This window comes from Chaetomium tenue (genome assembly GCF_020726465.1).
Source record: "Chaetomium tenue strain MPI-SDFR-AT-0079 chromosome Unknown F5144scaffold_7, whole genome shotgun sequence".
NCBI classification, from domain to species: Eukaryota; Fungi; Ascomycota; class Sordariomycetes; order Sordariales; family Chaetomiaceae; genus Chaetomium; species Chaetomium tenue.
The window spans coordinates 902,559-916,895 of NW_027117335.1; the positions used below are offsets into that span (position 1 = coordinate 902,559).

The window sequence follows — 14,337 nt, forward strand, 5'->3', positions numbered from 1 at the left end:
ACACCCGCCAGCTTAGGTAGTTACTCCCCCTTTACCCTCTCAACCTCCTCCCCATCCCCACTCCCATCCCCCTCCTCCTCCTCCTCCTCCACCCCCCAATCCTTCCACCCCTCCCCTCTCACCCAGCTAATCCCCTTCCTCCACGCACCCTCCCTCACCGCCTTCGCATCCCTCTCATACACCACGCCCGTCAACATCAGCGCCGCCACAAACAACCACACATCCCCACCGCGCATGGCGCGCCACCACCTGCGTTTCACCCCCACCTTCCACAGGCTCTCGACGCTGGTCTTAGCACTGGACAAGAAGACGCTACGGGGTCCCGCGGCGCCGCCCTGGTGCAGCAGGGCCCAGAAGCCCGCGACGAAGCCGCCGAGGAAGAAGCGCTGGGTGGGCAGCAGGGCGCGCGGCAGCCAGGCCTGGAAGAAGCAGATGGAGGACCAGGCCGTGGCGAGCGAGCCCGTGAGGAAGCCGGCCGTGCGCAGCGCGTTGGCGAGGAGGCCGCGCAGGGTGGAGAGCGGGAAGTGGTAGAGCGCCGAGGCGCGCGGGAGGAGCGTGGCCGAGTAGACGACGAAGAGGAGTTGGGTGAGGGGGGGGAAGGAGCGCAGCCAGAAGTTGAGGTAGGTGCGCGTGCAGGAGGGGTCGGAGGGGTGTAGTGTTGCGCAGGAGAGGGAGGTGATGAGGGGGTGGGCGCCCGAGGTGATCGGGGAGATGGCGGAGAGCGAGGCGGGGAGGACGTCCTCCTTGGTGGGGAACATGGTGGGGGAAATGAAGGCACTGGGTTAGGGGTTAGTGTCGTCTCAGGAAAAGAGGGCAAGGTAAAGACTCACGGCCAGTTCAGCCGCGCCATTTGCGCGAGACTATCGGCAATTTCGCCGGCTTGGGGCCATCGCAAACCGGCGGGGTAGTCCTCCGGCTTAGGGCGGAGGTAGACATTCGAGTTCTTGAAGATAAACTTGCCCCAGAACTGGACAAACGTTAAGTTAGCAATCGGCCTTTCTCTGCCCGTAATCACACCACTCACCGAAGGGAAGCAGTCCCTATCGAACACGAGCGCATGGAAGAGCTGCCCAAACGCAAATGGTTGCAACATCCAGCTGCCCCACCACCACGGCCGCGCCCTTGCCTTATCAGGCTTGCCGTTCACTCCCTTCTCCCATCCCCACAGCATGCCGTTGTCCTCGGCGCAGTTCCACCCGAACTCGAGAGCGCGGAAGGCCGTGTACAGAGCAGCCGTCACCCGCAGCTGCTTGCTGGGGTACACGCCCAACGCTAGACCGGCAAGTGAGGCACCTACGGCGGGTGCGTAAGGGGAGGATAGCGCGCTTGCCGTGGTGGGGTTGCGCAGCCGGAATGGAGCGGCCGACGGGTCGAGGATATGGGCGCGCATGCGGTTGAAGAAGCGGAAGAGGATGCGGTATAGTAGTAGGATGGTACTGAGGGAGAGGGAAAGGCGGAGGCTTGATGATTTGTGTAGCGGTTGCTTCTTTTTAGTGGCAGATGCGCTGCTAGAATGACCGTGTCAGCTTGTGTTCTCAGCCCCGCGTGAAGCGAAAACCACCGCGATTGAGCCAAACATACTCTTTCTTCCCCAATACCCTCGCCGACACCACCTCCCAAAGTTTCATCAACACGCCTGTCGCGACGAACACGCGAATCGAGTGTCGGACCGCACGCGCATTGTACTCCTGGGCGCTGTGTACGGCGGCTGCCCTCTCGTCCTCGCCATCCCCCTCCTTCCCTTTCCCTTTTCCTTGGGCAACCGTGTTCGCCGACTGGGTGCGCCCTCGAGGACCGTCTATGATCCTCTGCACGGTTCCCACCGCCGGCGCGTGCTTCTTCAAGGCTCGCGATCGCGAGATGACGTATTTGTGGAGAGTCGCATATTCTCGCGCCGAGATGGTGTAGCGAAGCGCGTTGCGAAGGATAGGGTCCGTCGTGGACCGTGCCGTGACTGACGAATGGCCGCTTGATCCGGAGCTCCTAGAGCCAGGCGCCCCCGCCCTCGAAACCATCTTGGGCTGTGTCTGTCAATTGTTGGTGTTGGTACAATCGCGATTGTCGGCCGATTTCGTGATGGCGATCGGAGCCCCTGACTAACAGCCCCGGCGCAGAAAGGGGTGCAGATTGAGCCTAATAAGCTCTTAAAGGTCGGATGCGCGTCCCGTCGCGTAATACTAGGTTCTGGAAACTATAAACGACTGAAACGTGAGCTGCTGCTGTGTTTTCCTTCGGTATTGTGTCGTCGAGTAATTCGAAAAGATGGGACGAGTGGAAGACAAGGAACCAAGGAGGATGTCGTGCATTGACGGGGTTATTAAGGTACCTTGGAATTACCTCCACATTCCCCATCCATGTGCAGCAGCGGAAGCCTCGGTTCTGGGCTGAGCCAAGACATTGGGGCTTCCCCACACCCCACATTCCCTTCGTCATGGCATCCACTTCCCAGCAGTTTCACATGCACCCTCTGGACTCGAAAGGGACGAGGGGGGGCAAGGAATCAAGAAAAGAAGGAAAGAAGGAAAATGAAAGAAGTAAAGGAAATCAAGAAAAAGAGAAAGAAGTAAAATGAATTAGAAAAAAAGAAGAAAAACAAGAAAGAGAGAAAGAAGTAAAAGGAATCAGGAAAAGAGAAAGAATTAAAGAAACCCAATAAAAAAGAGAGGTAACTAGAGGGAAACAAGCAAAATAAGTTAAATAAAAGAAAGAGAGCCAAATGAAATGTAGATTATGGGCTTCCAAATGGCTTCCTTTTCGTTCCTCCAGCCGAAGGTCTCGGCGGCACCTACGCTTGGAGTTGGGCTTTTTTTGGCCAAAGAGTGACACGGAACATGCAAGGAAGCACCCCATTTCCAGATCCGAGTCTGGGGTTGAGCACACGGGAACGTGTTTCTTAAAGCAGTACACAGTACCTACATGGCAAGCCAACGTCAACGACCCCAAACGCCCGGGAAAGTATCCCATATTAGCATCGTAGTTCCGTTACCTTCTTCACCTGTCACCCCAGGCAGTTCTCACCCAGGATATGCTTCTGTCTCCTTCTGGTAAAACTAACCATTATCCTCTCTTTTTTTCACCTCCGTACCGGATACCCCTGACAAGATTCTATCATTAACAAACCAACTCCTGTTTTCCTATCCCAACCCCCAAGCATCCGCACGCAGACCGTCGGAAAAAACGGGTATGCGTGCTGCCTATTCTATCCCTCGACGAGGGTCAACACCAAGCAGGTGCCAACTAGTCTTGGGAGTCTGATGTATTTGGCCCCCCTCAGAAGGGGGACCAAGTTTTGGTAGGAAACGCATGAACTATTTCCGATACGCCAGGGCAGTCAATATGACCTCGCATCAGCCACCCAAAAGAAAAGACGGGAGCTGGTCGCCCCGCGCCCAGAAGAAAACCCCCAAGCAGGAAAAGGAAACCGACCATAGCATGTCCCCCCTTTCCCTCTAGCCTGCCCGACAAACGAGGGCAAGCGATTTTATGTAACCGTGTGACTCCAGGCGCGATGCAAAGAATGCCAAGCAGGATGTAAGAAAGGTGTATCGACCAACGAGGCAGGATAAAAGGAAACCACATGAACCAGTAAATGCAGATGCGAGCGGCAGACCCAGATACCCCCTCCCAAACCAACTCCCCAAAATCATCAAGTCGTGAGAAGTAACCGGCCAAAGGCAGCGATGGCGATCCTCAGGTGCTGACGCTAGAAGAAGTCGGCTGCGACCACGTATGGACAAGGTAGGGGAGGTCGCCAGGGAATACCTCTTCCTTGAATCCCATGTTATTGACCCAGAAGTCATCCATATGTCCAACGACCAAGGGCCCTGTCGCGTTCTCTACTCGCTCCTGGTAGACGCGAAGCAGTGGGTCCACCTTCTCCAGTATGCGCTGGCGCCTCAGCTCACGCTCGACAATGACGTCGTTGATCATGGACTGCCGGGATGCGGGGGTGAACTCCCCGGACGACTTGGCCAGATGGGGGTGCTCCAGGATCTGCTTCAAAGGCTCAAACGGCAAGTTGAGCAAGATCCGCGAGAGAATGGTCTCGTTAGGCGTCGGAGCACGTGGGGGAGAGTATCCATTCTTGGATGGCGAGATGTCCCCAAACTTGATCTGGGATAGACGAAGGTTCGAGGACACGCGCGGATTCCGCGGCATCTGGGTCTGGCTCGTGGAGGACTGGCGGCTATGGAGTCCACCGGAAGTGCCATTGGCAATCGTGGGCGCATTCGGGTTGCGCACCAAAGGACTCGACGGGGGGAAACGAGGGAAGCCGTAATCGCCGGCGTTCACGTCGAGGGTAAAACTGGCAGGGAAGTTGTGAATGATGAAGGCAAGAACTTGCTCCAAAAGCGCCGAGACGTTGAAACCGTCATTGCGTGGCGATATGGCTGTGACCCGCGAAACGAACTTGACAGCCAACTCGATCGTGCTCCAGAGGAGAAGGCTGCTGGCGCGATGAACGGCAGCGGAGTGCACCCAGGGTAACTGCAAATACCGTGCAGTGGCAATGTAGCCGAGCGCAGTCTTGAGATCGTCGACAGCATCCCGCAGGCGTAGTTCAGTGGGAAGAATGCCGTCGGCAAAGCTCCAGCCGTACAACGAACGGAGTGAGTACCAGAATATGTCGGACCGCATATACTCATCGTTAGCCTCCAGCAAGATGACGCCGCCTAGAGCGGTTCCTTGGGATTTCATGACCCCAGCCAGCACGGGGCTGCGAGATAAGATGAAGCGGTGACCGTTAGTTCTGAGCACACGGTGCAACTGCCGGTAGCCGGGATGATCCTGATATTCCGGGCTATCGGGAAAGTGGACCTCAAGCATGCAATCGTGGAAAGTGTTGTCCGAAACGCCATGCCTGAGGAAGGACAAAGCCTCGTCCTGGTCACGTAGGGCCTGGTAGTCAGGCATGGACCCCGGGGTAGGATTCCCGGCACCGGGCATGGGAGCGGTCATTCCCGGTGGAGGCATCGTGCCTTGTCCTGCGGTTGCGGGAGGGCGGGCGCCGCTGCCGTTCGCAACGGGGTAGTGGTTGAAAGCATGTTCCTCTGCTTGCATGGACGATTGCGATCCGTGGAAGCTATGGGGCGTGGGAGGAGCATGGTGGTTGATAAGTTTGGGGGGATATCCATCGATAGCGGAGACAACTAGCGCCCGCCCATACCCGTCCATAGGCGGCGGATACGGGAGAAGTCCCGGCGGAGGGGCGAAGCCGCCGCCAGAGCGAGGGGCAGGTGAAGATGTGTTCGAGTCGTGAAACCCGTTGAAACCCATGCTTCCGTTACTGGGGTGAGGGTGATGAAAACCCGACCGGTTCATGGGCGCCGCAGGGTGTGGGGCTATAATGGGGCCTTCGGGGGCCCGACCGGAGGTGCCCATGGGCTCGGGTGCGGGGTTGGGGAGTCCCGGAGGTCGATGGCGGGTGGGTGAGAGCACGCGTCGGTCAGGGACCGCGGAAGAAACGGTGGGGGTATCTAATCGTGTTTGGGTTTGTCAGCCAACATTCCCGCCTCAAGGGTGAAAGCTGCGAGGTGCCCAGGGACAAATGAACGGAGGGTTGACGGGGGAAGGGCGAGGCCAAAGAAACGAGGCGGGGGGATCTAGAACAGAAATAACTTGGAAGGGAAAAGGTGAATGTCACATACTATTATCGCATTCGCCCAACGTTTCCACTGGCCCGGCTGGCTCTGGCCTGGTAGTAGCTTGAGCGGGAGGCGCAGAGGAAGTTGCGGCATCGAGATCGCTATTGGAGCTTGGGCCATGCCCAGTTGCGTTCCCGTTCACCTGGTCCCCGCCCTCTTTGGGCACGTGAGCAACCGTCTTTTCCTCAACTGGCTGTGTAGCAATTTGTGCCTTGTTCGAAGACGACGATGGAGCTGACGGGGCGGTGGTTTGCTTGCTCGCTGGGCGTTGTGGGTAGTTGAGGGGGATAACAGGGACGACGGGTCGATAGAGGGGCCGAACGGCGGGCTTGGCGGGCTTGCCTGGGGTTCCATTGACAGGCGCCATAATTATGGAGTTAATGGAAGAGATTGTGGTGATCAAGAAGGGTGTGAAGATCGCGGTCGGGATGGAGAAGGCCGGAGGCGGCGGAAGCAAGAGTCGGGAGGAAGAGGCCGAGGGGAGAAAAGAAGGTGGTGAAGTGGAATCAAAAAGCCCGAACACTTGGCGGCGTTCGCAGAACTTTGACCTGTGCGACGCGCAGCCTAGCCTTCTGTTTGCGACACTGGTCCAGCGAAAAGTGGCAATTGGCAGCTGCAAGGTGCAAATAGTACGTTTGTCTGTTGTAAAGCGGCGGTGTCGGGCAAAGGAGTCCACAAACGGCGAGCACACAAGGTTCAGCTTTGGTCCAGGTTCCGTTTGACGCGAGCAAAGCGAAATCTACGACGACGTTCCTTGACCACAATCAGAGCGAGTCACTTTGGCTCTGGCCCGACTTGGACCCAGCGATGATGCCAAAATTTCAACTTTCCCCGCCGAAAAAAAATAATACCCAAGTCTGATTGGGCAGGACTCTTTGTGGGGTAACTGAGCCGGTAGCCTGGTCCGTGCGGCGAGCTGCCTGGCCAAAGCCGCCAAAGGAGAATCAACAACTGCGATGCGCGTGACGCAAACAAAACGGAATATAATACCGTATCAACAATGCGCCCGCGTTGGACCAGCAAGTAGACAATCACCAATGTATCGATATCTAGTTTGCTCTGCGACCATGATGCATGCATGATTACGCTTTAACTTTTCAGAACAGCAGTTTGTTTCAACTTAGCTACCTACTCCGAGACCCTGCATGGTTCGTTCGATGACCGATACACGACTTACAATAGATTCGCTGGCCGAACAGTGCTTTCCTTGCGGTCCTCCATTGCGCCTGCTCCGCAGCCAGCCGTCTGTTGGCCGGCCTCTCCGGAATATTGAAAGTCTGCAAAGCTTTTATTTCACCGCGCGATGTCATGCTCGCTCCAGACCGCTATTTTTTCGGGCGTCTCTTGGACATCGGCCCATCCGTCGCAGTACGCTTACAGAACAGAACGCACAACAAGCCATACAACTGTCAATTCTCGTTTATGGGCATCCATGGTTTCGACCCAATTTTCCACATTACTGAACTTGATGCAGAGGATCGCCTTGGCCATCGGTCAAGCTTCCTTCCTGGCAACCCCTCCATGTTGGCCACCCCTGTCGGGTTCCCTCGGCATTCGATTCTGCGGGGGAGGGGCAGTCTACGCTAACAGCCGATCCGGGCCGATCCGATGCTGGCTGTCAGGCTGCTTGTCCGATGCTGGCGTATCACAGGCCACTGCGCTGCTCCAAGGAAGGCCAAGCCATCCACGGGCTGACCGTGTCTCGCCCTCTCACACAACGCCATCGAATATCCATGTTCCACCACAGTATCCTCGGACTCTCCGAGAGACACCCGATACCAGCCCGGCCTAGTTATTGAGCCGCGATGACATGGCCATAGTATGCATTTTTGCGTGCCTGGTGCAGTGAAAGGCCAAGTTTGGGGGGCTGGCAAGACAGTGATCATAAAATCACGACAGCGCTTTTTCTTGTATACAACAACAAGTAGGTGCTAGATTTCAAGCGAGAGAGTAGAACTCGATATGGTTCTCGCCAAAACATGCTATTCCACGAGAGCCCGCGAAACGGAGCTTTATCTCATCAAGATATGGAGCTGTGAAATTATACCTCACAGGGCTTTCAGATTCGACCTGCCTCCTGTCCTTCAAACCCAACGCCCGTCAGTACCTAGGCTCAAGCTCCTGTTCTCCAATAGTGTCGTTTCCTATCTAAGGACCAGTGTGGCAATGCTTCGTCGCTTAACATTGATGGCTACTGCGAGTGATTCCATCCCGGGAAAAATGCCGACGATGACGAGTTAACTGCGGCTGACTGGGCAGCGGCGAGACTGGTCCTCTCCGTATTCGAAGACTCGGCGGGTATCCCGGCCAGATATAAGGCCTCGTACTCGTAGTTCTCCTTCATATCGTTCTCGTCCAGCGGTGGTGGCCTTCGGTACGGATACTGTGGTACCGGCTCTCCGTCGACCCACAGTCTTCCGATACGGCTACCGTCAGCCCCGCTGCCTTCCCCCGTTCTCTTCATCACCGCTCTCAGCCCGGCAACAATCGCACATCGCGCATCCCCCAACGCTTTCCGTTGCCAGTCCCACGGCCCGTCCGCCACGGCTACCCTCTGATCCGCCATACCCAGTCTCTGCCCATACCGATTCATCACCACGCTTGCGGCCATCAACACCCCAGCGCCCGGGGTACTATCCCCAGCTCCCCTCTCACCTGCCCCAGTCCCAAGCTGTGCCCTTCCCGCCCGCCACGCGAACACGCACCCCTCATTCCGGCACCCCATCAAGCCAAGCGTGCTGCGCGAGTCGAACCGGTTGCGCATCCACTCCCCACACGCAGCACACTCCCAGTATACGGGGTCGATGAACCGCGGTGAAGCATATAAGCCCCCGACCGTCCGGATGAGCAGCTTAGCGCTCGAGTCGTAGCCGAGTGGCCCCGGATACAACGCACAGTTGACACACTTGCGATGCCGGCAGCTGTCCCGCCAGCAGGCGTTATAGTCTTGTTCGCCTCCATTTCCACCCCCATCTCCATCTTCATCCACTCTTCGGCCCTTGCCCGTACCAATATCCGTCCCAGTCCCTCCCCTCCCGCTCCCACTCCCCCTTCCCAACCCATACACCCCCCCACCACCGCGATCACCACTATCCCTCCCTCTCCCTTGACCCATCATCCCCGCAAATGGCCCCTCCAGCCCCACCTCCCCTTCCCATCCCCTCCCAATTCCCACCCCCCTCTCACCTTCCCATCCCCTCCCAGCACCCACCCCCCACTCCCTCTCCCTCTCCCCTTCCCATCCCCTCCCCCCCTCCCCACCACCACCCACCCCCCCCTCCTCCAAATGCACCATCCCCACCGGATCCCAATACCCCCCCTCCGCACACCGACAGCACAGCCAGCGATTCACCTGTGCGTGGGCGGACGGCGCGGCGCCGCCCGCGGGATAGCGCACGGGGAAGGCGAGCGGATGGGGCTGGGCACAGATCCGGGGGGAGGGCAGGCCGGGGGTGGGGAAGGTGAGGAGTGTGCGGGTTTCTGGTGGTGGGTGGGGGGGTGGGTATGGCGTTGTTTGTGGGTGTGGGTGTGTCTCTGGGGAGAGGGATATGGGTAGGGGCAGGGGCGTGGGCATGGCGGGGTAGGGGGCGTAGGGGGGCGGTGAGGCGCCGCCCGTCGAGGCGGCGGTCGTCGTGGCGACCATCGCGGCGGCGGCGGGGGTCGGGGAGGGCGGGCGGGTCGCTTGAGGCGTCGCCGACGTTGACGTCGACGTTGATATTGATGTTGATGTCGATGTTGATGCGGTAGGGATGAAGGAGGCGGGGATGGAGGCGTGTGTTCGGTAGGTCATCGTGGTATTGTTGTCGAGAAAGACGCAAGTTAGCTAGACTCTGTAGACAGTAGATGATATGGTAAGCCCAGGTGTTGCTGCTCGCAAAAAAGCTGGGGGCTGCTCACAAATATAACTACAGCTGTAGAACAGGGTGGGGCTCCGGTGGCATGATATTTCGTATCTTGGAACATTTTGACAAAGTTGAGAACAGACGAGACGAAAAGTGACAAGGGAACAGGTATCGCTGGGTGGGAGACATGGACGTGGTAGACATCAACTAAAACGCCGATATCGTTCACCGCCTGGTGGCGCCTGCCGTCGTTCTCGAGTCCGGGCGAACCCGTGGCCCCCTGCGGCTGCCGACATGCCTGTGACAACTTGGCCGGTCGCACACTGCAGCCTGCCGGTTCGGGCCTCTCAACATCCTCTTTGCTAATTCTCGTCCAACGGCGCCGGGGAATAGAAAGACTGCCAGGGTATCACCGCACAGCGACCTTGAGTAAAGGGGTCCGCAAGGGCTATAGGGTCGCAAATGAGTGGACATTGGATTTCGTCTATGGCGGGTTGTTCCCGGTAAATACACACGATATAGGCGATCCCTGTGGCACGCCGCCATCATAGGCACCCGAGAATCGTTCCCTAAGAGTTGCACCACATGGTTACAACATCCACTAAACTACCAGACGCCCACCAAACAAATCCCTACCGAGACTGATGCCCACACGTGATCACCCACACACCAAACAACAAAACCAGCCTCATTGATTGCAACCGCTCAGGCCTCCTCGCACTCGACCGTGGTATTCGCAGCGTTGTCCTCTTTGCTTGACTCCAGACGAGACTGAAGGTCGAAAACCTGCTTGAAAAGAACAGGGCTCAGACGCAGTTCCTTTAGAATGGGCTCTGAGCTGGTCTCGTGGCCGTTCGGACCCTCGATGTCCTGGAAAAGTTCACGGCGGAAGGCGCCAGATTTCCGGGCATGGAACTTGAGTTGATTGATGATGTCAGCAGTAAGCTGGACCTTCTCGCGCATAGCGCTGTCAATCATCTCCTCATAGTCGACGCCGCAGTTGCAGTGGCTGTCAAGATGAGGAGGGGTACCTGGAAGCTTGAATCGAGCTACCTTGAGGGCTCGTACCCTCTCAGCCAAGTCCGCAACACTGCCTTTGTATACTTTGGTTGTAGGGAATGGTAGAAGTTTAGCGGTCGCAAGGCTGGTCATCAGTGAGCCTAGTTGCAAATGCTGGCACGACTGCTTCAGCTCCGCATCCGCGTCTTTGGCACGGCAATAGTTCATGGTTTCCTTGTCGCCGCGCATGAGCATGAGTTCCCGAAGAGGATCGTCGACAGCGCGCACGATTTTAGCTAGGGAATCATTGCGGGTCTCCTTGAGCAACTCTGGACAATTCAAACAGATTAACTAGAGGAAGTTCACCTTTAACAATGGGTCTGGGCTCACCAAGAACGTCCGTGGGGAGGCCATGATCTTCCCAAGGTTGACCAGAAGCGTTAAGCAGGCTTCCATCGTCGGCAAGAGTGGCCTTGTGTGCGGTTTTGGACAACATGCGGGCAAACCAGCGGCCTTCGCCAATCACCCAGGTGAGAAAAAGCGCCTTGTCGTCGTCGTTAACCTCACTCTTCATCACAAGGTGCCAGTCGAGACCAGCCACCCTAAAAAGCGTCAGTTTGTTTCGATTTGAAGGGGCTGGTACTTGGGGCGCACCATTTCTCCATGTAAGGAACCAGCAGATGAGCACAGTCATATTTCTCCACGACTCGGGCGATGCAGTAGAGCTGGTCGACATCGGGGCGTTCCGGAATCTCGTGAAACTTGTAATGGATGATGGAGAGGAGAACATCGATGCCGTAAAAGTTGTCAGTCGGATCAGTGAGTTGGACGACCAACTTGCCGTCGGTCGTCTTGTTCGGTTTGAAACGGTCAAGAAGATCGCTGAGCTTCGGGGATGCGGCGACAATGAGAGCAGATACGACCTTGCATTGAATAGGAGTACCCGTCGAGTCGCGGACCTCGAGGTATAGCTCAGCGTCCTGGTGGTACGATACGACCGAGGACAGCTCTTGTTTGTCGACCGCGTCGCGGTTTTCGCCATCGCACTTGATCGCCGGCTCGTCAGAGGGCGTAGCCTCCGCATGATCCGATGTACCTGTGATATCCTCGACTGATTCAACGACGATGGTGGTGGACGTCGCAGAGGTCACCTTCTCTACGGCGGTCACAACCGGCTCGGTAGGCTTTTCGACCTCGGGCCGCGTCATGATTGCGGTTTCCATTGTAGTTCCCGAGTTTGTTGGGAAACGAATGGCAAAAGAAATTAGTGGGCGCAATTAGAAGAACTGGAGCCGTGATGGTGATTGAAAAACGGAAAGATCGGACTCGAGAATAAACTTGGCCCGGGTCCGCGAGGTGGTAGGTAGTCGAGAGGGACGAAAATTGAAGAAAGGGAGATTCAAGAAGGAAAGGATGAGAGAAGGAAAGCGAGCCCAGTAAGGCAACAGCTCGCCACTCTCCGTGTTGGCTGGGAAAGGAAGGAGCAAGCCGCAAGGCAGTCGCACCGTGGGAAAGAAAGAAAAAGACTTGACGGCCCGTAAAGATCAGATACAAGATTGTGAAACGGGCCACATCCCTTCCTCGCCTGTCAACGTCTTATAATGGGACTTCAGTGATTAGTAAATCTTGACTTCCATGTCTACAAGTTGGCTGCCGCTGATAATTGGATGGTGTATTGTACATACCGTCGGCTCGAGTCAGTCGGGGTGGCATTCACTGCTCCATACTACAACAGAAATGTCGGGCACCCAGAGGCAATTCCCATTTGCTTTTGATCGTTTAGTTACAATTTCAGCTGTTGGGAATGTGTAAGATCGGGACCTCGATAAAGTGCTTACAGATTAAACGCCACACAAATCTGGGATGGGACAAGAGAAGCACAGATTGGCGATATGCATGTCAGACGGGCCGAGGGACGGCTGGACGGGATGGTGTTCCTTGTAATACGTTCTCTATTAATGACGAAACGGTTCAAGTCACCCCTAATGTGGATGGCGATTACAAAGCTTAGACGACAAAGGAGCTATATTCGTAGAATTACTTTATGTACCACATTCTGTAGCTAGTTTCACTTTCATCGGTTCGGGTCATTTCATGCCCAAAGTCCTCGTCAGGCGTGTCTTCTTTAAACCGTCTCGGCCCTCCATCATCCCCCACCAAAATGAACCCGCTTCTTCAAGATCAATGCGATCGCCCGATTAAAAGGATGTAAACACCGAAAATGCGAGTGTCCCTCCACCAGATGCCAGTCTGTTCTGTGGGCGAGAGACAAAAAGCCGCAATACAGGGGTATAGAACGCCCGTCCCATGTGGGGTATAATGCCGATGTGTTCGAGATGCTGCCGTGATGCCGCCAATGCTGCCGAAAAAATGATTGCGCCGACCCGTGCGAGATGCGAAGAAATTCCAACCCCAAGAACCAGCCAGAGCGCTGCTCTCCATCCATCAAAAAAATGGCTAGCCACCACCGAACTTCAAGCTCAGCCGATTGCGCCCCACGACGCAAACTCAACGGCGGCGCACGCTAAACCACCATCCCTTCCAGCCCCTAACCCTCACCTCATCAGGCTTCTCAGCACCAGCAGCAGCAGCAGCAGCGGCCGCGCCCTCCTCCCTATCATCAAGCTCCAACCGGTAGCGGACCACGCTCCCGCGGTCATCCTCGAAACCAACGCGGCGCTTGCTCTGCGGCACGAAACAGTCGGGCACGACGTGGCGCATGACCCAGCCGCGCACGCCGTTGCTGGCGGCGTCGATGGCCGCGTACTCGAGGCGCCGCGTCCGGTCGCTGGTCCAATAGTGCGTCGTCTGCGGCGGCAGCGGGTACGCCGGGGCCTCGAGCGCGAAGCAGGGCGTTGATGCGAAGTCCTTGGCGTTTTTCCGGGCGACGACGGCGGCGTCGGTCTCGACCAGGGTGGGGTCGGACGAGGTGAAGTGGGGGAAGTGGAAGTAGGTGACTGGTTGTTGTGGTTGTGAAGCAAGAGAGCGGGAGCTGCCGGGCGGGGACACGGAGTGCCGGCCGTTTCTTGGCCGATGGGAGACCGGGCCGGACTTCGGGGACCGGTGGTTGGGCGGCCTTGTGCGTCGCTGGCGTGTGGAAGAGGACAATGAGTTGGAGGATGAGGTCCTTTGGCGGGATGAGAGAGATTCTTGGGGGGCTATCGACTCGTAGCCTGAGTCCTGCCGGCGCATTTCTCGAGCTATGGGCCTCGGTTCCTCTTTTGGACTTGGCGACGACCGCGGTGGGCAGACAATCGGCTTCTGAACAGGCCGGGATGGGACCTCGGGCTCAGGCAAGTCGATGTCCTGGAAACTGTGGTACGTCGAATCGGACCGCGCCAGGCTCACCCGTGAGTCTGGGCGGTCGATGGCTGTAAGGTGACTCAAATGGGACGTGGCGGCCATGGTTGTGCGACGGGGCCCGGAACTAGAAGCATCACAACCGGCACAGCTCGGCAGAGTGTCTCGAAACGCCAACCAGGAAAAAGGAAGGAACAGTCCAGAAGGATGGGAGGAAGCGAGATTCTTAATATTTCGATGGGTGGGGGGCACGGCAGCCCGAATGCAAGCTCCCATCTAATCTGTATGGTTGCCGCGAGGGTCCTCCCGGTCCGGTCCAGAGCCAAAGTTGCGGTCAACTAACCGCTCGATCGGAAGTAAACAACCGGGTGGGTATCCCTGGAGGGGTTCTGTGATCTCCAAGACGCTTGCAACCGGTTGTGCTGCAGCCCAGCAAATAGCATGCGCTAATTGGGGGACGAGCTACCGCGAGCCAGTCTCCTATTCGCACGTATTACAGGCGGGGGACAACCCTAATGGGTCACCATGCTGCATCTGCAGGTCCGTCTTTT

The 14,337-nt window shown here is 57.0% G+C and overlaps 5 protein-coding genes across 5 annotated transcripts; all 5 read right to left on the minus strand.

Annotated features, from left to right (window-relative positions):
- Positions 1 to 20: 20 nt before the first annotated feature.
- F5144DRAFT_541132 (uncharacterized protein) lies at positions 21 to 2,323 on the minus strand (the record flags this gene model as incomplete). The annotated part of the gene is made up of 4 exons (XM_066787158.1): positions 1,582 to 2,323; positions 1,025 to 1,508; positions 831 to 967; positions 21 to 777 (listed from the first exon to the last, which is right to left on the minus strand). The coding sequence occupies exons 1-4, from the start codon at positions 2,013 to 2,015 to the stop codon at positions 21 to 23; spliced, it is 1,812 nt and encodes a 603-aa protein (XP_066638768.1). The 5' UTR covers positions 2,016 to 2,323.
- A 1,010-nt stretch (positions 2,324 to 3,333) lies between these two features.
- On the minus strand, positions 3,334 to 6,424 carry F5144DRAFT_385810 (uncharacterized protein). The gene is made up of 2 exons (XM_066784667.1): positions 5,649 to 6,424; positions 3,334 to 5,477 (listed from the first exon to the last, which is right to left on the minus strand). Exons 1-2 carry the CDS (start codon positions 6,010 to 6,012, stop codon positions 3,691 to 3,693), a joined length of 2,151 nt encoding a protein of 716 aa, XP_066638769.1. The 5' UTR covers positions 6,013 to 6,424; the 3' UTR covers positions 3,334 to 3,690.
- Positions 6,425 to 7,836: 1,412 nt separating this feature from the next.
- F5144DRAFT_596256 (uncharacterized protein) lies at positions 7,837 to 9,783 on the minus strand (the record flags this gene model as incomplete). Its single annotated transcript, XM_066790779.1, has 4 exons — positions 7,837 to 8,695; positions 8,791 to 8,795; positions 8,938 to 9,125; positions 9,717 to 9,783. The coding sequence occupies 4 exons, from the start codon at positions 9,781 to 9,783 to the stop codon at positions 7,837 to 7,839; spliced, it is 1,119 nt and encodes a 372-aa protein (XP_066638770.1).
- A 350-nt stretch (positions 9,784 to 10,133) lies between these two features.
- F5144DRAFT_541140 (uncharacterized protein) lies at positions 10,134 to 11,694 on the minus strand (the record flags this gene model as incomplete). Its single annotated transcript, XM_066787159.1, has 3 exons — positions 10,134 to 10,815; positions 10,877 to 11,088; positions 11,141 to 11,694. The coding sequence occupies 3 exons, from the start codon at positions 11,692 to 11,694 to the stop codon at positions 10,193 to 10,195; spliced, it is 1,389 nt and encodes a 462-aa protein (XP_066638771.1). The 3' UTR covers positions 10,134 to 10,192.
- Positions 11,695 to 12,994: 1,300 nt separating this feature from the next.
- F5144DRAFT_498734 (uncharacterized protein) lies at positions 12,995 to 13,891 on the minus strand (the record flags this gene model as incomplete). The annotated part of the gene is made up of 1 exon (XM_066786284.1): positions 12,995 to 13,891. One exon carries the CDS (start codon positions 13,889 to 13,891, stop codon positions 12,995 to 12,997), a length of 897 nt encoding a protein of 298 aa, XP_066638772.1.
- Positions 13,892 to 14,337: the final 446 nt, after the last annotated feature.